This window comes from Astatotilapia calliptera, chromosome 7, assembly GCF_900246225.1.
Source record: "Astatotilapia calliptera chromosome 7, fAstCal1.2, whole genome shotgun sequence".
NCBI classification, from domain to species: domain Eukaryota; kingdom Metazoa; phylum Chordata; class Actinopteri; order Cichliformes; family Cichlidae; genus Astatotilapia; species Astatotilapia calliptera.
In genome coordinates this window covers 53,249,322-53,271,888 of record NC_039308.1, presented here as the reverse complement: position 1 = coordinate 53,271,888, position 22,567 = coordinate 53,249,322, and the positions used below count along the sequence as shown (strand labels likewise).

Sequence of the window (22,567 nt, the reverse complement as noted above, 5' to 3'; positions counted from 1 at the left end):
ATTATAAAGGTGTATTTAGTCTGTACCTATGTAACGTCCTTCCTTGGACAAAACTTTTTCTTCACTCGTCAGTATAGTCCTTATACCTGGCTATTTAAGAGGAAGGACTTTTATTTTTCTTTGTTTTGTTTTATTTTGTTTGTTGCAGACATTTCAAACACTTTTGTATGAATCATTAAAGCAATGTATCCCCATTTACCTCTTGCTGAAGACTGCTGCAGCCCCGCGTTTGGACAAGTGGGAGAAGTTGCACGTACAGCATAAGCTTTTATTTTACAAGTTCTCTGGTTCCGCTCCACAGCTATTTCCGCTTACGTCATTTCACCGGCCAATCAGAGTCCAAGCATTGTTTCGGTCCAAATTTCAAATGCACTCGACAAACGAACGGGCAGTCGGGCAACTACACTGACTTTAACCTAGATTTTTTTATTTGAGGAGTCAAAAGACCGTCTGCAGGAACAGGACGATTCTTTTTAAAACATTTCAATTGTCTGCGGTGGCGAAATGAGAGTGAGGTTAGTACTGAATATAAATATAATTCTTAGCGGTTTATGTAAGTTGTGTTCTAAACTTGCTGATTAGCTTTAGCATTTAATGTTAATTGTGAGAAAGGTCGCACAGCCTGTTTCACACATTGAGACGGAGCAGTCGTTAGGTTATGCTGTCATTACTATTTGGGTTTTTTTGGTCACTCATATTGTTCAGGATTAGGGATACCACGGATATGCTACGCCGTCTGCAACTATTTAAATGTTAGTTTGCTCGGTCGATGGTGGAAGGGCTGTTGCGTCTGGTTTTGCGGGTGCTAACACAGCTGTTTCCTGTCTGGTTTTAAAATCCCTGGCTTACTGTAGTATAAAATAATATACTTTTTTGTTTACATTTTGAGTAATTGAAACACTAGTTAAAATATCAAAGTCCTGCTAACGTACAGGCCGCCCCCCACCCACCCCGAGGGCCACTTTGAGTCAGGAAAAACCCAGTGAAACCTGTCTGATTTGATTGTTAGCCCCGAATACACACCCGTAACCTCTGTGTACACCAGCTTATTTTATTACAGTATCCACCACACTTTACACTCGGTTACCCTGAACCTGTGAGCGGATACGTTTTTCCGTTTGATGAGCTCTTGAACTTTATTTTTACTTCATGAAATTAAAATTTTACTTGTATTGCGTTGTCATGTTGTATTTTATTTCATTGAAATGTATACCTTTCTACTTTTTTATGCCATTTTGTTATGTTTTTTGTTTGTTTTTTGTATTTAGCTTATTTTTGAACTGCTGCAACAAAGGAATTGCTCAACTTTTGTGGTAAAGTGTATCTTAACAAACTTGAGGATCTGGTTCTCTTCCAGTGAAGTCCACGCTGCTGAGTCTGTTGCCTACCTGAACAGAGCCCTGGTCAGGTTGCAGGATATTTGGGAAGAGATAGGGATTCCTGAAGAGCAGCGCCTACAAAGAACCAATGATGTTCACAAGCACATTAAAGTGAGTTCTGACACTGGTGTACATTATGGTACCTTTTGGCCTTGTAGGACTAATCATACAATTGCCTCTTTGGTTTTTCTTGCCTTCAGGGTTTGCTGGACCTCATGATTGCAGAAGAAGAGGAGCTCAAGAAGAGAGTACTCAAAAGTATAGAGTCTTGTCGCAAGGAACTCAGTATTTTGTATAGTGAGCTTCAGATGGCCCCTTTTGAGGTATTTACATTTGAGAAGTGTGTCTGAGTGTTTTTTTTTGTTTTTTTATAACCAACAAGACGATCTGTGTTAGGCCTTACCTTTTGGATTTCTTTGCAGGAGGAGGATGGCTGCAGCATGTTGCAGATGGAGAAGAACTGCCGCACACATCTGGAGGTGATGAAGGAGCACAAAAAGCAAAGAATGGAAGAGCTTAAAGGCCTCGTTGTCAAAGACCGAGAGCTGTGTGATGTTATGTGCACTACCCCATTTTGCATCAACCAGGACTCTGTTCCATCATTGACACAGCTAGAGAGCTATCGGGCCTACGTTGATGATCTCACCAAAGAGAAGGTGTTTTTGATTTTCTGTTTGTTTCTTTAATATTACAGTTTTTGCTTTTGGTTTGTAACCTGTCTCGTCACTGCAGGAGCATCGTCGCAAGGAATTTGTGAGCATCAAAAAGGAGATCATTGTATGCATGGATGATCTGGAGCAGCAGCCAGAGACGAGTTTTGAGACTGATGTGATTTGTGAGGATGAAGAGGCATTTTGCCTGTCGAATGACAACATTGCTGCTCTCAAACTCCTCCTCGGTCAAGTGAGTTTGTGATCTTTCCTTTTCTAATATGATCCGTCTATGGTATTGCATAGAATAACGTGGGTGATTTCTTCTTCTTCCAGTTGCAAAACCGCAAGGCTGAGAATGAGCTCCTTTGTTCAGGTTACCGCACTAAGATCCAGGAGCTCTGGGAACGGCTTCAGATTCCCCAAGAGGACAGGGAAATTTTCTCAGAGCATATGATCAACACAAAGAAAAGAAACATGGAAGCGGTACAAACCTACCTTTTGATTTATAATTTTAAATAATGTGTCTGTTTACTTTCCACCCAGATCCTCTAAGCCCTCGTAAAAGGTTCTGATAATGTGTATCCTGTGTTTCTAGCTCCAGGCTGAGGTCCAGCGTCTAGAGGTGCTGAAAATGCAGAGCATGCAAAGTGTCATTGAGGCCATCCGAGCAGAGATCGCCCTCCTATGGAATAAATGTTTCTACAGCCCCGAACAGCAACAAGCTTTTGCTCCATTCCATGATGGTGAATGTCTGTTTTAATAACGACTGCTTTATTTCAAACATATGCACCAAAGGTCACAGAGGGCGTTACTGTTCTGGTACATCTTTTCTTTACTCAGATGATTTCACAGAAGAGCTCCTCAATCTACATGAGGCTAAGATCACGACCTTGAAGAAGTGTTATGAGGACCACAAAGATCTCTTTGAGGGAGTCACTAAATGGCAGGACAACTGGACGTTGTACTTGGAGCTTGACGTGAGTGCTGTCTCTAAGTTTTTTGTGGAAGCTTTTAAAATGCTTATCTCTGGGCATGGTGACATGTGGCTGTATGCTTCCCCTTTTAGAAAAAGGCTAATGACCCTTCAAGATTCAACAACAGGGGTGGGAACCTTCTGAAAGAAGAGAAGCAGAGAACTGACCTGCAGAAAAGTTTGCCTAAGGTGAGAATTTCTATGCTGCTTCAGTAAAAATAGCATTACTGTAAGCAGATGCCAGCCTGTAAGATATTCTCTTAGAAGACATTTCAAAGATGTCATATTGGATGAATTGGCAAATAAAAGGAGATGAAGAAAAACTCCATTGCTGTATTGCAGGTTTTGTCCAACAGATGGGGATATTAAATGACTGTCACTCTCTGGTTCAGGTGCATATGTCTGTTCATCAAAAGCATTTCAGAAATTGATGTAATCTGAAAGTCCACTGTCAGTGCAGAAGCTGTTAAAAGGGAATCGGCTGAGCTCTACTAATCCAAAAATGCGCATTTTGCTGTTCAAAATGGGCTTTATTTAGATAGCCTAGTCAGGGGACACATGCAGCAAAGGGCCTCTGGTGGGTGGCCCTGCATTTCTGCCTTGCAATCTATGGTCAACTGTATATCGTGTGAGTTCAACTGCTTTGGGATTTTCTCTGGAAAAAGAACAGTTCAGAGCAAATCATTAAATGCTCAAAATTACTCTGACATTATGTCCGTGATGACTGGATGTAATCTTTCCTACCTTACTTCAGGCCCACACGGTCTTTAAAAAACCAGTTGAGTGCAGTTTGAAGCCTTGAGTTTTGGCTCACAGGGATTTTTCTCACATTAGACTCCCTCCTCATTATTAAGTATTGGTATTGTTTCACAGTGGTGTCTGTTTGTTTTTTAAAGTGTACATATAAGAGAAGTAAGTGTAATAAGGCCCCTTTTTGTGACAACATAAAAACTTATGCTTGTTTTCAGTTGGAAAAGAGTCTGAAAGCCCAAATCGACGTTTGGGAGCAGGAGCATGGCAAAGATTTTCTGGTGAATGGACAGAAATTCCTCGATTATGTGCAGCAGCAGTGGGATCAACACCACAATGAAAAGGAGAAGGAGAAGCTTGAAAGGGTATGTGAGGTTATTGCTGTGACACACTCTGTCGTGACTTTCACTTCCCTGTAGCAGTAGTTTTGCCAGTGCATTTTTTTTTTTTTTTCTTTAAATGCATTGTTCTTTGGAAAATAGCAAATGAAGAAAACTAAGCAGATGCAAGAGGAAATGCTGTATGGAACGATGGTGAAAACCCCGTCTAAAAGGCGGATAGGAGGGACTCCAACACCTGGAAAAATGAAAAAGGTAAATGGGTAGATATTTCTGTGGTTTTTCTCAATCAATCAAAGCTTTATTCGTCACATGCAGGTTGCCCTGCAGTGAAATGGGACCCCCCCGACCTTACACATATAGCACAAACATTACATGGGGATACAGGTCGGAGATTGGTAGAATCAGAGAAAAAAACATTGAAATGTACACTACAGTGGGGAAAGTACAAGAGGGGAAAAAAGAGACCCCTACTCATGCTGTGCTTCCATGGTAGGACAGCATGAGAACAGGAAACAAAAAAACTCCTCTGCATGGGATGGGAAGAATAGCCGTAACACAGTCGTTATCAGGGAGTGATTGTTCGGCTCCAGCCTTGGGCCTGCAGCTGGCGCCGTGATGGGGATCCGCAATGTTCATGTTGATTTTGTTAATTTCCATGCGAGCAGCCCAGGAGAATTTTCAGGCTGCTCTTTAAGACTCCGACGCTGGTCTCTCAATCTCCCGTTGGAGAGTCGCGAGCCTCCCCATGATGGTATCAAACTTCTGTTCCATGGTGTTATCATTCTTTTGATTCTGAGACCTCACAACTGCAGTGATCCGTTCCGCGATGTTTTCCAACTGTCACTCAAGGGTCTCATTTTGAGCAGGCCTCTCTCTGATGTTTCCCCCCATACGCTCAATGGTGTTGTTTGAGCCTTCACAGCAGCTGCAAGCGTCTCCAAGGTGTTGACCATATTACGTTCGTTGTGAGAGGTTGCGCCTCGTTCCATTTCGATTCCAGCGGGCAGCCTTGGGGGGGTTTGAACAGCCGGTTCCGCTCTCTTATTTCTCCAATAAACCAGGGCTAAGCCAACTCCGATCAGCATGAACCCTGTTATCACGGTTCCGAATAGATGGATATCTTCAGCGTCCTCGATAGACAGTCCCGCCAGGCACATGATCCTCCAGTTCTGCCACCCGTCCATCGTGTATCCGGCAGGGAAAGTCCCTCCAGGGCACTCAGGCTCTCCCGAGCCCAGATTTCTCGTTGAGAAAAGGGTGTCAATAGCATTCAGAGACCAGTTGATCAAATCCATAATTCTCTTTTAGGTTTTAGAGAATGACAGTGTGAGGCTATTCCAGGGAAAGTAATGCACACAAGACAAGGACATAGGCTAAGTAGGGAAGATAAGGGTGAGGAGGAGAGGAGAAAAGTGCGACCGCCTTCGCTGAGAGCTGAAGAAGAAAAATATTTCTGTGGTTTTTCTGTAACTGTGTTAATGTCAAACGTGAGCACTGACTGAAACGCCTGTGTGCCCTGTCCACTCAGCTCAATGGCACCTCAACTTTCTCCACTCCAACCAGCTTCCTGAGTTCAGGCCTCAGTGGGACCATGTGCCTGTCGTCCACCCAGAAACCACCGTTGTCTGCTAGCAAGGTATTGTGCTTCATGTTGTTTTTGACAGTCAAACCATCAGGATTAGATTGGCTTGTTCAGTATCTTAGACAGGTTTGATCATCATTATTTTCATATTGAAACGGTAAAACCTCTTACATTAGTTTGTATCTAGACTCAATGTTGGTCAACGTTTGAGTTTAGTGTGCTCTGAATATGATGCAGACGTTGACACTGATAATCATTCTACCCAACTAGTCAAGTCCAGTGTTGTTAACTAAGATAAATATACATAATATCAAATGCATTATTTTGTATGTCAAGATATTGGACACGGTGAAAGTGCTCATCTGTCATAATGTCCTATATAGTCTTTAAAATGAAAGGGCTTGCCAAAACACATCATCATTCTAGTTGGTCTCATTGTAGGGTCTTGGCCTGCGAACCCCTGGACATGGAAAGGCACCCCGTGCGCTAGAGCGAAACAAGGAAAATATCTCCCACCTTAATAGAAACACTCCAAGTGGCACACCACTAAGGTCTCAGGATACTCAAGATCACACCTTCACCTTTAACTCTATTGCTGGCTCCTATTCGGAATTTGCGGTAAATGGGGTTTTTACATCTGTTTAGTCAACTCAGTGGTAAAGATTATTGTAAGACTAAACATTTGGCTCACAGTTTAAGTTTACCACCAAATGTACAACTTATTTAATTTCTTGCTATGTGGGTGTACATGTATTTTATAATGCAGATGAAATTCCCACATTATGCAGTTGTGATGCAAAGAAAAAGCTACAAAAATCATTTATAACATGATGACAAGACTTTAAGAAACAAAGCTGTCTGCCATCTTTTAATGTTTGAATACATTTATTCCAAATTTCGTCATACAGTCAGCAGTAATTAATATATAGAAAATGTTGATTATTTGTATTGAGATTTACACGAACCACCACCTTTTACATATAAGTATACATATAGTGTTTGACACATCCACTGGGAGAGCGGGCAGGGGGATTGCGTCAGAAGGGGCAGCCGGCATACAATCAAAGTTACTGATTCATCCACTGAGGCAACCCCCTGTTAATAAAGGGACAGCCAAAAGAATCTGTCTACAATGAATGTATAAATTTAAAAAGTCAAAGTACACTAGGTCTTATGAAAAAAATATTGAAATGGCTACGGCCCTGTGCTATAACTAATAAATAAAAAATAAATTAAAAAAAATCCTGTCATGCCAAAGTTTCAATGACTTATTTGTCTGAGCTGCAGCTAAAACTTTCCACCACATGACTCAAATCTGGTCATCATGAGGTTAAAGGTTTCCAAAGTGAATACATCTACTTAATTTGTCATGTGAGAAAACCATGTTGATACATAAATATTTTACCTTTGATCTTTTTTTTTCTTCTTTTTTTTTTTTTAAATATGAAAACATTAATTTGGACTGTTTCTTACAGAGGGACCTCACGAAGTCTTCTAAATCGAATGTAAAGTCAGGACTGCTGAACTCGACTGTCAGTCATCAGTGATGGTTCAACAGAGCTGCTCTGGCACAGAGGGTCGCCCACCTCAGGGGTAGTTTGGTGACACAATGAACAAGAGGGAACTTCTTACAAAAAACTGTAAATATTTTGTCAACATTTCTCTTTATTAGAATTTTTTCCAGGGTTTCCTCTGCTCTTTGCATTTCTCTGGCATTTTAAAAGTTTTACGATGTCTTTTTATTTGATCCTATTTTGGCTTAGATTAAATATTATCTGTTATCTACGGCACTACTGTTTTACTAAATTGGAAAGTGGCACCATGATTTTCTTTTTCGAGCTGGATTGACAGCTAATTTTGCTTATCAGAAACCAAACATAGGGTGGTTTTATTCTTTTCTTTAACCTGTAAATAAACGTTTTAAAAGCAGTTTGTTCTCTGTGGCTATTATTTTCCCATCATTCCTGCCCCTAATTTTTCAGCTGAACATGGTTTTACTTCAGCTGAGTGTAAGCCAAAACGCAGTATTTGATTTCAGCCAGAGGTAAATCCTTGCCAGAGTTATCATTGTAATTGTAAAGTATTGTTCTTTCTATAAAACTATAGGTAGGGGACTGGTCTGGAGGAACTGAGCTCTCATGAGTGCTCTTCTAGTGAGTGGATGTAAAAGTCCTTCCCTTCTTTTCACTGGAAATGTGATGACTTATTTAAGCCATGCGTGTCATGAGCTCCTCAAGAGCCCTCTCACGGTGATTTTCATTAACAAGCAGCACTTCTTTGATTGCGCTTTGCTGGAAGCCCATCTCGTTAAACTGAGCCAACAGGCGTAGGAACTCAGCAGCCTGGAAAAAGAAGATATTGTTTTGCTCCTTCACGTCAAGGTACAATAGTGTGTGACAGGTGCTGACTTGGAAAAACTGGATTTACCTTGCTTTCACAGTTCTGAAACATCTCCAAAGCCTCTTCCACCTGTGCTTGGTCATAACCCAGCTGACACAGACGATCACAGGTAACCAGATATTTTAACACCTGTCGATAGCAGAAAAAGCATGAATTTTATCCATTTCTGTGTATAATTTTATGAAGTCTATTCATTAACGTTTGGGAATGTGAATACAGGATATAGCTTGACCTACATACTATTACTTTACAGATGTTGTTGAACTCATTAGATAGGGTTCCTTGCTCTGTTCAAAAATTTGCACACAGAGGTGAAGTGCCTTTGAATATTTTACTTAATCTAATTGGATAGAAGTATGGACAGCTTTGAATTGAGGTGTGCTGAGCATTTATAGAGATACTGTGAATGTTTACCAATCCAGTTTTACATGCCAATCTGCCTGGAATGACTGAGGATGGATCATTTACATTTGGTTGGATGCTGTAGAGTTGAGACACAGCTCATTTGGAAAATAGCTTAATTTTCAGGAGACCATCCAAGACCGCGTGGCTGGGCTTCTGTTCATCTTTAAAAAGGATACATGTCTCAAGTTTGCGCACGTCTTTCAGTTTTTCAATGGAAAGCTTGAATGTCTTCTGTAATTTTTGGAAAGGGGCAAGCTAGCCCTCTATAGATGTCTCCCAACTAACTTATACCCTTCTGCCTCCAGATTTTAAACACACAGTCCTCCAAACCTGGACTGAATGATTGATTGAAGCATATTGGGGACTCGACATATACCTTGGGGCCTTTCAGTAGTAAGAGCACCTGAGGCCAGACTTGATGCCCAGTGTCTTTAATTAAAATACAATAGCATATATCTTATCCCACCACTCATAACTGTGATGCTGGGCTAACAAAGAGACAGATACCATTCATGCTCACTTTCACACCTATGGCCAATTTAGATTCACATATTAACCCAACATGCAGGTATTTGGACTGTGCAAAGAAGCCAGAGAACCCACACAGGCAGGAGAACATGTAAACTCAACACAAAAGGCTCCAGCTGGCTAGTAGATTTGAACCTTCTTGGTGCTAACTACTGTATCACTGTGCCGCTCTATCCTAAAAGTTTTAATTTCGAGTCAGAATTTACTCAGTCAGACTTAAGAGTTCACAGTTTCGTAGAAAAATGCAATCATTAAACGGCATGTTCTAGCCCCAGTGTGTTACGTACCTTTTCAGGGCTCCTATAGCCTGTCTTCTGCAGCGCCAGAATAGCTGTTCTTAAAGGGTAGCCTTTCTCAGTGATTGTTTCAAGTAACTCTCTCTCTTCCTGGCTGAGGGCTGTCAAAAGCTCTGCTGCACAGTCGAAGAAAACCCCCCGAGACACACCGCTCGTCAGAACCTGATGATGACAAGGGAAGACCAGGCACAAATAATAGAAAACAGCTTTACCTGCTTCAAGTATTATATTGTTATGTGACGCTCTCAGAAAAACCAACCTTCTTTCTGCGGTTTTTTAAAACAGGCCCTGCAGAGGAGGGTCGTTGTTGCTGCCTCGGTGGGGAAGGTCCAGCGGGTGGTGTGTTTTGGGAGAACTTCCTGCCTGAAGAGCGCTGCCTCTTCTTGATGTTCCTCTGGCCCTGAGGGAGCGGGCTGGCTTGCTGTGATCTGTGCTGCTCGAGCACACGCAGAGGCTGTCTGCACTCTTGGGGAGAAGACGTGCCCCTGTGACCTCTGAAACACTGAGCTGAGCCAGTCTTACAGTTGTGAGGGGAAGCAACAAAGTGCATGTCTTTGACTCTGGAGATTGGGCCTTTGAGTGAAGCGCTCCGGGGCCGCTCCCTGCAATTGATGAGGTGAGGGGCATCTTCAGTAGAGGACATTTCATTGTCCTCATGATAACCATCTTCATCATCAGAGTCAGATACGAGGAACTTGACGGTGCGATGGCGCAGCCAGTGAGCGTCTGCAGAGTTCAAGCTGTGGCTGCGGGGCCGAGGGTTGGGGACCCACTGATCGCTGCTCCTGGGAGTGACTCTGTGACTCTCCTTAGGGCTGCTGAACATCAACCAGTAAGGTGGGCAGGATGGAGCCTGGCAGACTGGCTGCTGGCCAGTTAAAATCCATCTCTCCAGGTTGAATCCGTACTGCAGAAAAATTATAAAGATTTGGAGCATTAGCCTTTTCCACAGCTGACATTTACAGGTGTGGAGGTTACTAAAAACCGTAATAACTGTGTAGTATTCAAGTGTGGACATGACCCTAAATATACAAATTTTATCATACAACCTGTGCTTTTCTTCCAGGGGAAAAAGACCTATACCAGTAATGTTAATAAGGTGCAATAAAAACCATTTTCAACTTCACAGTAAAAGCCCAATCTAGCTTTTTTTATTTGAACTTAATCCTTCATTACAGTGTGCATATTGTTTCAGGAGAACATTGTCTTCAGCACTGTTTAAACTCTTATTAGAATCTGTAACTTCAGAAGTGCATTAAAATGAAGAAAAAAAAAAAGCTTTGCTAAACTCCAAAACTCAAACACTGGATTTTAAAGTAATTAAACTGAGAAAGTAAAATTGCAAGCAGATACTGAACAAGAAAGAACACACAGGCTCTATATTGAGAAATTTTTTGAAATGTTTTTTTAATGTTTGACCTCAGTTTCCTTCATTATCTGTCGGCAGTCTGGTAGAGTAATGTCCGGAGCAGGCAACAGCTGCATTTCTTCCTCCAGTGGACCCAGCTCGGTCTGAAACGGGACATCTTCCAGCATGTTCATCACCACCAAAATGTTTCAAATCACCAACCTGCATCAGAAGACATGAAGATCTCCTGTATCTTCAGCTTTAAGTTTTAAAAGAAAGTTTTACCTTTTGACATTTTTACCTTGGTCAGATATGTTCTTCCAGGTCCACGGTCCTCTGAAACAATCGGCAAGTGTTTGGAGTAAATGACTCACAGACAGCAGACGCGATAAACCCCTTCGCCACTAAGCCTCTGACATCATTGAGTTTGTTTACCAATACCTCAGGTGCCTGCTTTAACCTCCTAAGACCCGAACTCTTAAACGGCATGCATTTTTAATTTCTCTTTGATATTTGGGCATATTAGGGCCCGATGAATGTAAAAACAAAGAATTACCAGATTTTCTTTTTTTTAACCTTATTTTTGTTTTTAGAAAAATAAGAGCCACAAATGAAGATATTCATTTAAAATTTTAGAACAGTAGCAGTATAATGTCCTCGTAAGTGGATATCAGGCCCTTGTAGAGCAAAATTGAGTATGTTGGTCTAAATAACCCAAAATGTGATGTCCACATATGTGGACGCCAGGTCCTAGGAGGTTAATCCCACAGTCATACAGCCATTAGAAATATATCAAACAAACATATCAAAATTAAACCATGTAACACCAAAACATATTATACATATTATATTTTGAAAAACAAATACAGTTGTCTAACATTTATAAGTATTATTATTAAAACTTCACTATTTTATCCCTTTCAGCAGATTGTATCATTTTCCATCTGTATTCAAGGCCACACTAAAGACTTTGTACGGACACTTTGTGACTTTCCTGTGTACTAGGAGGAGGATTAGGGAAATGCTGAGGTATCAGGAAACAAAGCACAGCACAATACTTTCCAGAGATTAGCTGATTACATAAAGGTGACAGCCTAACAGTGCATCGCAACATTGTGATGTCTGTTGCATTCATTTATTCGCACCTCAAACTTAAATGAGAATGAAAGAACAATTAAAAAATTGTACCGAGATATACATTTTATTTGTACACTTTAAACAATCACAATAAATTTAAGATTCACAATATTTTGGGAGTAGGGGGGTACAGGTTCTGTAACAGACCTCTGAAAACTTTAGTAAAATAAAATGAAGCTTCAAGCAAAGGGGGGAACAAATCTAGTTTAATCTAGTTTGAAAGCACAAACAGCATTTTAAAGACCGCAGCAGCATGGTTCAGTCAGAGCATTTAAGTAGAGGCTTGATTACAGACGTGTACTGAGGTACCATTTAGTAACAGGATATTACATCACTAAAGGTAAGGTGAGCTTCCAACAACCAACCAGGCAACCACAAGGAAAATAAAAAATATCCATGCTGCTCTGAGGGGTGTTTGACAATGCAGGTTTGGAGAGGCAGCCAGCATTAACAGGAAAGAGAGCATCTGAACACGGTTCAGTTTTTATAAAACAAAACTTCAGAAGCTATTTCACTGATACTTCAAAGTGACCCGGCTAACCAGCTTTGTGAAACAGCCCTCTGTGAAACAGGTCTGTAAGTAAACACTTATACATTCCCTAAAAAGTGTGCTAAAGGAGGAAGCCAAAAACTGAAAATAACCATTCTGGCTGTTTAAAAGGTCACCATTGTGTCTCACCTGCTGTAATTAGTGTGCTGGTGCATTATACCTCACAATATGTTTTAATAATTAGAGGTCATGTCATACAAACTGCTTACAAATGCTACCTAAGCAGCGTGCCTAAACATTTACAGCTGATTTCACTGTGTGTGGTGGTAAAGGAAAAAGAAAACATCAAAAATATTGATGTGCTCATGGAATATGATGCCCTGATGAGGCATCAGCTAACATGTTAACATCATATCGGGTCTTTCTTTTCTCAGCATCCCATGTTTGCAAGTGTACAGTATGATCCCATAATTTCCATTTGCTTCCCTTGCCATTACAACCCCTCACTACAAAAAGGAAAAACAAACTAGCTACAAATATTTCCATGAATAAAATTTCATTATCTTTATATAGATAAAATGTTAACAATCCCCAGAGATTGAAATATTTTAAGGTCCACCCTGTGAGTGCACCACTATAGAATCTACATCTGATGCACAGGACCCAAGGCTGTTACACTCTCTTAACTTCATCACAAAAACCCTCCCCACCAGTGTCCACAGCTTATTCGTCAGGGGTTTTAATAAAAGAGTTGGTACCAAACTTGGTATCCAAAAGGTTCATAGTGATCTAATGATTTGCGACAGCGTGGCCTTTAGGGTAAAATGGTTCAGTTGTTAGCAGCGTCTGCCTGCCTAGGCCAGTTGTCCTCCTCGATGCCAGAGTCGTATTCCTCTTCTGCCGAATCCTTGGCAGGAGTTCTGAAATTCAAATAAAGGATGCAGGTCGAGTTTCAGTTACTGAGTCGCCATGTACTCTGTGTAAGAAAACTGATCTCTAGCATGACCCATCTACCCCGAAACTGTGAGGAGAGGTACTGACCTGACATATCTGGGTTGGGATTTTCCTTGGACAACATCTTTGTCCAGCTCAACAGCCATGATGTCAGAGTGGGGCACCTCAAACATGGGCTCAAGGAGGAGTTTTTCCTGTGCATAAAGACAAGTTTTCACTTTACACCACACCACAACAAAAAAATAAAAACCTAAGTTTGGCACCTTCTGTAAAAATCACATACCATGATGGATCTGAGGCCACGAGCTCCAGTTTTCCTCTCCAAAGCCATTCTTGCTATTGCCCTCAAGGCATCCTGAGTCACATTGAGATCACACTGAAACAACAGATATTGACCATTTAATTTTAATTCTAAAAATCAAGTCATTTAAGTCACAAACACAAATGTATTATGTTTCTGTACATTGATCTAACAAAAGAAATAGAGGCTGTGTTTAGAGAGACATGATTTTTTGGTACCAGTGAAACAAGAAAGTACATGCATCAGATTACTCTCTGGAAAGTGTTTGTATTATAAATAAAAGGACTGTGTGCAGATATTTGAGAGGACACTGCTGTATTTTGACTCAAGAAAACCTTACTGTGCAAACACAGCAGCCCAAATATGAGAATGTCTACCTCCACCACCCACACAGCGTTGCAGCAACTGCAATATTAGAACTCCTACTTTGTCCATGCTGAACAGAGCCTGGTACTGGGGCACTACAGCATTGCGTGGTTCAGTCAAGATCCGGACAAGCGTGTCTTCATCCAAGCTGTGCAGAGGAACGATAACGGGAAGACGGCCAACAAACTCTGGGATCATTCCAAACTCAATTAGATCCCTGGCCTCGACGTGCTTCAGCAGCCTGTCCTTCTCCTCGATCTCTGCTACGGTGTCTGTCTCGCCGCTGGTATTTGCCAGATCTGCAGCAGCAGCTGCGCGGCGCCCTTTCCCCAGGTTAGAGGGAGTTCCAAAACCCAAATACTGGACAGATATGAAACACAAGGAACATTTTAAAGGCAGGAATAACAAACAGGCTGAACACCTGCTGGCGTGCAATACATCTGAGCCTTGTCAAGTTTACCTTTTCATTCTTTCTTCTGCTAATGATTCTGTCAAGTCCATTAAAGGCACCAGATGCAACAAAGAGTATGTTTGTTGTGTCGACCTGCACAGTTTCTCCTCTCAGTTTCCTGGAGTTTTTCTCAGGAACGTTGACAACTGTACCCTCCAGAAGTTTAAGTAAACCCTGACAGAGCAGAAAAAGTGAATGTAAGTCTCAGTTGACCAATACAGAATGAAAAGGACAACAAACAGAAAACCGCAAGGTCATAAATGTAAACAAAATCTGTCTGTGTTCGCACAAAACAAACCAAAAAAAAAACCTGGACTGTCCTAAAACTTTAACAAGGAGGAATAAATCGAACATATGATCTCTAAATTAAATAAAAGTATAATCAAAAATAATTTGTTGCAGCCTTTAAACAAACTGCTGCATAAAGATTGCACACTAACCTGCTGAACTCCCTCACCACCCACATCTCTCAGCTGATGGATTCCAGGAACACTGCCAATCTTGTCAACCTCATCCAGAAACACAATACCTGCACATGAAACAGGAGAACAAAGCTTAATGTCTTACAAAGACACTGCCTGAGACACTTCTTGTCTTTGATGAGCTTTCTGTGGATAACTGCTTAGTATTTTCTTCCAATTTCATGCTTTCTGGTGCATACACCTCACCAGTATTCATGCTGAAAGCTTGGAAACATGCAGTGCAGAGTACAGTGCATGTGTAAGCTAACTTGTTAATTTAACCTGAAATCCAATTAATTTAAACCTGTTCCTCTTCTTGTCAGTATATTCAACATAGTAAAGCCATAAACACATTCTTTAGCACAGTAAAGGATGCAACATGAAAAAAAGCATTCTAGTTTTTAGATGTGTTGTAGCAGAGTAATTCAGTAATGTATATGAAAATGAAACAGCATTAATCTTCTCAATGATTAAGCTTCACAAAGTGATTTTCCATACAAGAGTCCTATGGTACCATTTTAATTTGTTTATACTCTAATCTTATCTACTCCCAGTCCTCTAATCTAATTACTACTGAGTTTTGGTCTCGCAGTTGAGGCCTTGTTTTTATAAAATACCACTGTGATTGCTTTCTTTTAGGGTCACCATAAATGAATCTGTAAATAATCAGGTACATTAATTTGTACAACAATGGTTTGTATGGTAAACATTGTGACATTCAAATATTTTCTCATTAATCCAACACTTGTCTTAATTTTAGGTAATGATTTGAGACTTCCTATATCAAATGAAATATTATTATTAATTGCATGTTAACATTAAAGAAACAGTTGGGTGGATGTGAGGGGGAGGAACGAGATTATGTTTGTGTTAGATACTGCTGGTGCTTGCTGCTTGTGCTCAGTGTTTTCAAAACAGGCAGTTTCTTACTTAGTAAACATACGTATCATTCTGACACTGGAAACTCCTTCTGTAAATAAAGTCCCTCTGCCCACCTTGCTGTGCTTTTTCCACTGAGTAGTTGGCATCTTGCAGGAGTTTGGCAATAACCGACTCGATGTCCTCTCCCACGTATCCAGCTTGAGTTAGTGTGGTGCAGTCGCAAATTGCAAATGGAACATCCAGACAACGTGCCAGTGTCTGCGCCAACAATGTCTTTCCTGTGAAAATTTATGTGAATCATAAAATTGTCTGGAGAAGGACATAATACAAACACATTGCACAGTGTATCTGACAGAATCAGCTTAAAAGTATTACAAACCAAACTTACCTGAACCAGTTGGACCAAGCAGAATAATGTTGCTCTTCTCCAGTTTAATCTCAGTGTGTGTAGAGTCCAACACTTCCCCACCTCTCCTTTCCTGAGGTGCCTGTTGGCTCGCCTGCTGCTGCATGGACGCCCCGAGAGCATTTCCATGAGGGCTGATTCCTGCAATCTGCAACAGCTCTGGAACAACAAGCCAACCGGACAGGTCACCTCATTACTAAAAAGAACTGTAAAAACTCTATGCTTCATAAATCACTAAAATGCAATGCAATGATGTAATGGATTCCTTTGAGTCACTGTTAGACAAATATGCCATTCACTGATCATGAATGCAACCATTTGTGTAGAGTAACAGTTCCCATACATGGGCTAAAAATACACACACCCTGTTCAGTGTCACTGTGACTTACTGAGAACAGCTCAACTAAAATTAGCAAACATCTGAAAGTCGGTCAAAGGTCAACTTCATCTGCTTGTCTGGTCTGTCAATCATTGAAAAGTGTAATTTTACTGGTTCAATTTCTAGGTTTTATTTTATACAAAAGGTCACCGTTACAAACTGGAAATATACCCTACTATCTGATGTTGACAAAATGCCTTAATCATTTTAGTTCAAAGTTCATCATTTTTTAAATTGGACACGGCCATAAATGCATAAAAAATGTAATCTCTCTGAAAAAGGCAAAACAAACCCTTGACTGTCACAGCGGTCTGTACACTTTGGCATTTGCACAATTTAAAAACAACAAACTGCTGATTAAGTGACTTCAAAAGTGCTAAAAGACAACAGCGAGTAGGACAGTCACTTACTTGTGAACCTGTATTCATCCTCTCGTCTTCTCATCTCTAGCTCTACAGGGAGAGGGTGAAAGTGCTTAAATCAATATTAATACTAATATTGCTATATTACCATTATAACATTATCAATGCAGTTGCTGAAAAAGAGCTTTATGAAATCATATGATAAATATTGAACAAATGCCAAATAATACAGATTATAACTTAAGGCCACAGCTGTAACCTCTCTACGGTTATTTGTAAGGACGTTTCAAGAGGAACCGTTGATACTCTTAACATGCAAATATTAATATTGTTTTCAATACTTAATATTGGGGGTGGCTGTAGCTCAGGTGGCAGAGCAGGTCAGCCACTAATCAGAAGGTTGGTGGTTCAATCCCAGGCTGCCTCCTGGCTGCATGCCAAATATCCTTGGGCAAGATACTAACCCCGTGTTTGCCTACTGGTGGTGGTCAGAGGGCCCGGTGGCGCCAGTGCCCGGCAGCCTCGCCTCTGTCAGTGCGCCCCAGGGCAGCTGTGGCTACAATGTAGCTTGCCATCGCCAGTGTGTGAATGTGTGTGTGAATGGGTGAATGACTGAATGTAGTGTGAAGCGCTTTGGGGTCCTTAGGGACTAGACAAGCGCTATACAAATGCAGGCCATTTACCATTATTGTTTTCAATGTGGCAAACATTAAAGTCTGCTTATTTATTTTGGCATTTGCATGAACACATTTCAAAGTGAAAACTTGCATGATCATATTTTGTTAATTTATTACCAGCTTATTTAAATGAGCTTTGCTTTTAGGACATACTGTTGCTGTGTCCAAATTCAACTTAGAATTCACCAATTCTCTACTCCAAGTTTGACAGACATTCAGCACAGCCTATTTTCACTTTGAGGTTTAGTTTTGAAATCATTAAAAAAAAAAATTTTTTTAAAGATTCATATTACATTTCAGCTCTTGTTCATTTATGGATCGTGTTTCTGCTTTTAAATGAAGACAAGAATTTCACACAAAATTTGACTAAGCTCGGCACTATCTACCAATACCGAAAAAGGACTTTCATAAGCTTTAAAAAATAAATAAATAAATAGATAAAATCAAGTATGGTTTCCATCAGACAGTAATGGTCGATATTATTTGAAATAAATCCTTAGATGCAGAATGATGCCGTGTCTGCAGAGAAGACTGACACTAACCACGAGGTGTTAAAGATGGCTGTTTTTCCACCTCCACCTGCTGTCGGCTCCCAGAGGGGATGTTATTGTAGATGCGCTTATAGTGATTATACACAGCAACTGCCAACACTTTTTTTGCATAGGACTGGCCAACCACATACTTGTCAAGATAGGCATATATCTGGGAAGGAAAAAAAAATAAAATCTTTCACAACAGGAGAAAAACACAATCAAATTCCCAATCGAATATTAAAAGCTTGTTTTGACAAATTGTTTCCTGCTTCAGTTTCTTACCTTCTTTGGAGGTGGAGGAGGTTTCTGTGCAAATGCCAGTTTCACTGCCTCCGCAGCAGATTCTGGCTCTTTGTTTAGCCCTTTCTTAGAGTCAGTTTCAGACAGCACCACGAAGAAGTGATGACATTTCTCACATTTGACAAATCGTGTTGATGCTACAAAAAAAAAAAACAAAAAAAACACCACATACAGTATTAAAGACATTTTTAAACCAAGCTGAAGTAATTTTTAAAGACACTTCAACATAAATTTATGCATTAATCCCACTGATGCTGAAACCTAAACTAAATATGGAAAAAGTGAAAAACTGCACCTTATTATGTTTTTGATCCTTCGTTGTTTTGAATACTGTTCAGCTTTGATTACCAATAACAGTCAACACATGCTCATTTAAGATCCAGTTAAGGACAATCACAATCTAACACATAACAAGCAGTTCTCTTCATCGCATGCATTACAGGCTTAAGAAAATAAACTCCCCAATAACCCCATCAGATTTCCTGTAGCTGCTCATATTCATTTCCTCTGTAAGCTATAGATAGTTCATGAATATTTCTGAGATGTGTTGACTGACTAGTGTGGTGTCGACCATCTACCCCTAGACAACAGGAAAAGCTCAACATTTTCTGCATTTGTTTGTCTTACTGAGAAATAATGAAAACCCAGATATTGATTTTTCTTAGGCCTTTGTTTATAAAGACCTTTATTACCTGCAACTCAGGTTTTATCCTCCTAACTGGAACACCTGATTCTCAAGCTTTTATTTTTGTTTTAATTTGAGCATCAAAACAAACCTCCACCTTTTCCCTGTGGTCTATAAGAGGATAAATTGTTAAACAGCTCACGAACTGTACATCATAAACCACTTCTCTGTCTGGAAAGTGTATTGTAGATTTAGATTGGCAAAAATTAATAAAGCAGGTACAGCTGATGTAAATGTGATTTTTAATTGATAGTACTCACTATGATTGGCCGATTTAAAGTCAGAAAGTCGTAAAAACAAATATACCAGCCCCTCTTGGTTTAAAGCAATGAGTCAAAATGTTTATGTGGCACCGCAAACTCTAAAACATTCCTGAGACAGCAATAAAACCGACATTACACAGTTTATATCCACATCTTTATTTTGACAAGCTGTGCCAGGAAAATACTTGAAGTGGTGGTTTGTGGTGCACTATTCATCTCCTGTGTTTACACTAGTGTTTATAGTTATTTCCATGCACAAAGGTCTGTGTAACAGAGAAATATGAAAGTTGATGTTAACATGTTTTAACACTAAATCATGAATTTAAGTGACATCTAATTCATCTTTTTTTCTCCCTGCTCATCATCCATGTTGAGAGGAATCCAGTAACAGCAACCATTAGTTTTCTAGCAGTGATAATACCATGTATTTATTTATAATCAGTTTATTTACTTTGGTTTGTTTTTTTTAACAACTGGTAAACAACAACTTTATATCGTAAGAAAACATCTGGGACACAAACATTTCCACAACTGACACAACATGACATGACATCATTCAACAGTTAGACCATTTGTAAATAATTGTTGAAGAGTAATATGTGAACTCACATACAAAGGTCTCTACATGTGTGCAGGGGTCCCCACACTTAGGGCAGCGTAGCTGGCTTCCACCCTTACCCGATCCTCCGGAGCCAGACATTCTCTTCCCCTCACTGAGGCTCTTCTGTGTAAAAACAACTGTGTTAGCACGTGTTAAATTAAAGTATTATCATCCACTGCTTTAACTAGGTTGTGTACGTCCACATTTACAAAATGTTGCAAATAAAGATTACCTTTCCACCATCACTTCCACCATCCTTGGTTGTCCCATCTTTAGAGCCATAACAGACAGAGGTCTCTGAAAACGACCTCACACGTACTCGAGGAGGCAAATGAGTTTCTCGAAACCCGTGACGACTCAGAAAAAACAACTGAATCCGAGAGCACGACAGTCCTGTTAAAAAAAAAAAATTTAAAAATTTTAAAAAAAAGCAACATCCCTTTAGATTTCTATCAGCCATAAGTCTGAAAACTAATGACATTTACATATGATTTTAATTGCGTTTTCCTATACAATGCATAGTGTCCTTAGCATTAATTTTGGGGGAAGAGGGCATAATATTTTCACTTAAATTTTCTTTTAGTTTTCAATTAGGCTTCACGTGTGTCTGGGAAATGGGCAAATAAAGGTTAAAAGTAAAACAAAAATGTTTTTTAGAAACGTTTAAAGATTTAAAAAGGGGCATTTTAACAACATGTCTAATATTACATGTTATAAGGCTACATAATGCATAAATACCATAATACCAAAGACCATATTTCTATTTCATGTATATTATTAAGAGCAGTACTTCACGGTCTGATGCAAGCATTGTATTTACATGGGGTAAAATCGCTCCTTATGTTTTTGTTGTTTGTCATGAAATCATATGTATTGTTGGTCTAAAATCTGAAATACGAAAACGTAGGTGATGTGACAACATTGTCCTAACTTTAGCTTCTAAACTGTCATGAATTACCTTTTTACCCTGTTTACCTCCTGTTGACGTTAGCTACAGAACTGTCATAACAAACAGTAATCTAGGTCAGCTGGGGCCCTGATTCCACAAGTTGAAGCAAATAGCTCAATGTCATGCAGCTTAACGCAGCTGTAGGGCAGGGAGTGTGTGCGTCTTCCCTTTCGTACCTCTGTTAGCAGTGTTTAGGAACAACCTGGCAGCCGAAGCACATGGACAGGACATCTTTTCTTCTGTCTCAAACTCCTTAAACAAGCAAAAAAGTGTCAAGTTAGCATCGTGCAGCTAACAGACTGCGCTGAATAAGACAGGCCGGTTTAACGCCTCAATACTCCAACGTCACAGTTAGCATTAGCACAGCAGCTCGTTGACGAGACTAGATAGTCCCCACTACAGTCTAAATATTTACACTGTACACCACACGAAAAGGTGTTGGTATTTTAAGCTATCACGCAATGCTAATGCTATAAAGGTACCCTTTATGAACACTCTATCTAGTTAGCTTACGTAAATAGGTAACTGTTAGCTTCGCATGCTAGGCCTTAACAAAATTCACTAAGCGTTTTCTTCTAGAGGAAATGACAAGCAGCCGACGCTGCAGAGCTAATAGGCAGAGTGACTCCTAAGAAAAACAAATTTGCAGGTATCGTTCCCAGCTTATTTAAAACTACTAACTACGAAACACAAAGCAACATTTAACTAGCTTTCCAGTTTTACTCACAGTGCGCGTTGAAAGCAGTCGCGTCTTGACAGCCCCTCTCTGAAACACAAATTTGATAAATCACTAAAGCTTCTGCACGTTTGTTACAGCTAGAAAGGTCAGTGTGTCATGCTAATGCCACAGTGCCTGTTACATGGACTGAAAAGTGTCAACTTCTTTAGACCGTTATTTCACAGGTGTGACACGAACTAAAGTGATGTAACGCCTGCTGTTATGAGCTAGGTTATTAGGTTGGTTACCCGGCTAGCGAACTAGCCTTCCCCAAAGGAAGCGTTAAAAACAGTGTGCAAGGTGTCAGCAGCATGGTGGATTCATTCGTGCCAGAGCATTCAAAACCCATCCAGATATTTTGAGATCTGCTCAAACATAGCGCGATTCGTGGTGCGTTCATGACAACATAGTAATATGCAACGTTAACAAAGATATTGTGAAATTAAGTTGCGTTTGGTAGTTAAGGGACATATCACATCTAGCATTATAACCTGTTAACAGTCGTTTCAGTCACACTTTGTTATTTGATAGGCTCAGTTCAGATTCAGTATGCATTATTATGTAGAAGTTTAACACAGCCTTGGTACTCATGAGAGTTAGTTTGACATTTTAATGCATGTGATGAGATGAGATGAGATAGCCTTTATTTGTCAGTTGCAGGTCTTTTACCCACAACCGAGATGACAGACCTTGCCGACCGTACATACAATACAAACATCACATTGGGGAGACAGGTCAGGCCAGGTAGCGAGGGGAAAAAAACATTGAAATGTGCAACACAAAAGGATAATACAGGAATGCACAGGTATCAACACACCATAACACAATAAACACAGACAAGCAACATGGGAAAGAGTTCCAGTGTGTACACCTGATCTGGGACCGCTGCAATCTCTCGACTGCGCCTCCAGCTGACCCGATGTCCACATCATGGGGGAGGTAAGCGTTGGAGGTGGCGTTGGATCCGGGGTAGGGAGGGTGATGCGTCAGTGAGTGC

General features: G+C 40.3%; 3 protein-coding genes across 6 annotated transcripts; 1 reads left to right on the top strand and 2 right to left on the bottom strand.

Moving 5' to 3' along the window:
* Positions 1-313: 313 nt before the first annotated feature.
* On the top strand, positions 314-7,607 carry LOC113026632 (protein regulator of cytokinesis 1-like). Of its 3 annotated transcripts, none has more exons than XM_026175642.1 (14): positions 315-515; positions 1,358-1,490; positions 1,580-1,702; positions 1,802-2,035; positions 2,112-2,282; positions 2,366-2,515; positions 2,628-2,775; positions 2,873-3,009; positions 3,099-3,194; positions 3,974-4,120; positions 4,238-4,348; positions 5,625-5,732; positions 6,120-6,229; positions 7,154-7,607. In XM_026175642.1, the coding sequence occupies exons 1-14, from the start codon at positions 505-507 to the stop codon at positions 7,185-7,187; spliced, it is 1,713 nt and encodes a 570-aa protein (XP_026031427.1). In that variant the 5' UTR covers positions 315-504; the 3' UTR covers positions 7,188-7,607. The 3 variants fall into 3 exon arrangements, with proteins under 3 accessions (XP_026031428.1, XP_026031427.1, XP_026031426.1); XM_026175641.1 differs by having other exon boundaries at positions 6,120-6,296; XM_026175643.1 differs by lacking the exon at positions 6,120-6,229 and having other exon boundaries at positions 314-515.
* Positions 7,608-7,675: 68 nt separating this feature from the next.
* LOC113026652 (ubiquitin-associated protein 1-like) lies at positions 7,676-11,138 on the bottom strand. The gene is made up of 6 exons (XM_026175672.1): positions 10,957-11,138; positions 10,727-10,877; positions 9,567-10,214; positions 9,299-9,469; positions 8,106-8,207; positions 7,676-8,020 (listed from the first exon to the last, which is right to left on the bottom strand). Exons 2-6 carry the CDS (start codon positions 10,847-10,849, stop codon positions 7,886-7,888), a joined length of 1,179 nt encoding a protein of 392 aa, XP_026031457.1. The 5' UTR covers positions 10,850-10,877; positions 10,957-11,138; the 3' UTR covers positions 7,676-7,885.
* A 702-nt stretch (positions 11,139-11,840) lies between these two features.
* On the bottom strand, positions 11,841-22,190 carry clpxb (caseinolytic mitochondrial matrix peptidase chaperone subunit Xb). 2 transcript variants are annotated; one of them, XM_026175638.1, is made up of 15 exons: positions 21,580-22,189; positions 21,029-21,104; positions 20,136-20,296; positions 19,912-20,026; positions 18,337-18,491; positions 18,064-18,223; positions 16,893-16,934; positions 16,086-16,262; positions 15,811-15,975; positions 14,795-14,883; positions 14,364-14,528; positions 13,964-14,263; positions 13,520-13,612; positions 13,324-13,430; positions 11,841-13,202 (listed from the first exon to the last, which is right to left on the bottom strand). In XM_026175638.1, exons 2-15 carry the CDS (start codon positions 21,081-21,083, stop codon positions 13,112-13,114), a joined length of 1,875 nt encoding a protein of 624 aa, XP_026031423.1. In that variant the 5' UTR covers positions 21,084-21,104; positions 21,580-22,189; the 3' UTR covers positions 11,841-13,111. The 2 variants fall into 2 exon arrangements, with proteins under 2 accessions (XP_026031423.1, XP_026031425.1); XM_026175640.1 differs by lacking the exon at positions 16,893-16,934 and having other exon boundaries at positions 21,580-22,190.
* Between the last annotated feature and the right edge of the window lie 377 nt (positions 22,191-22,567).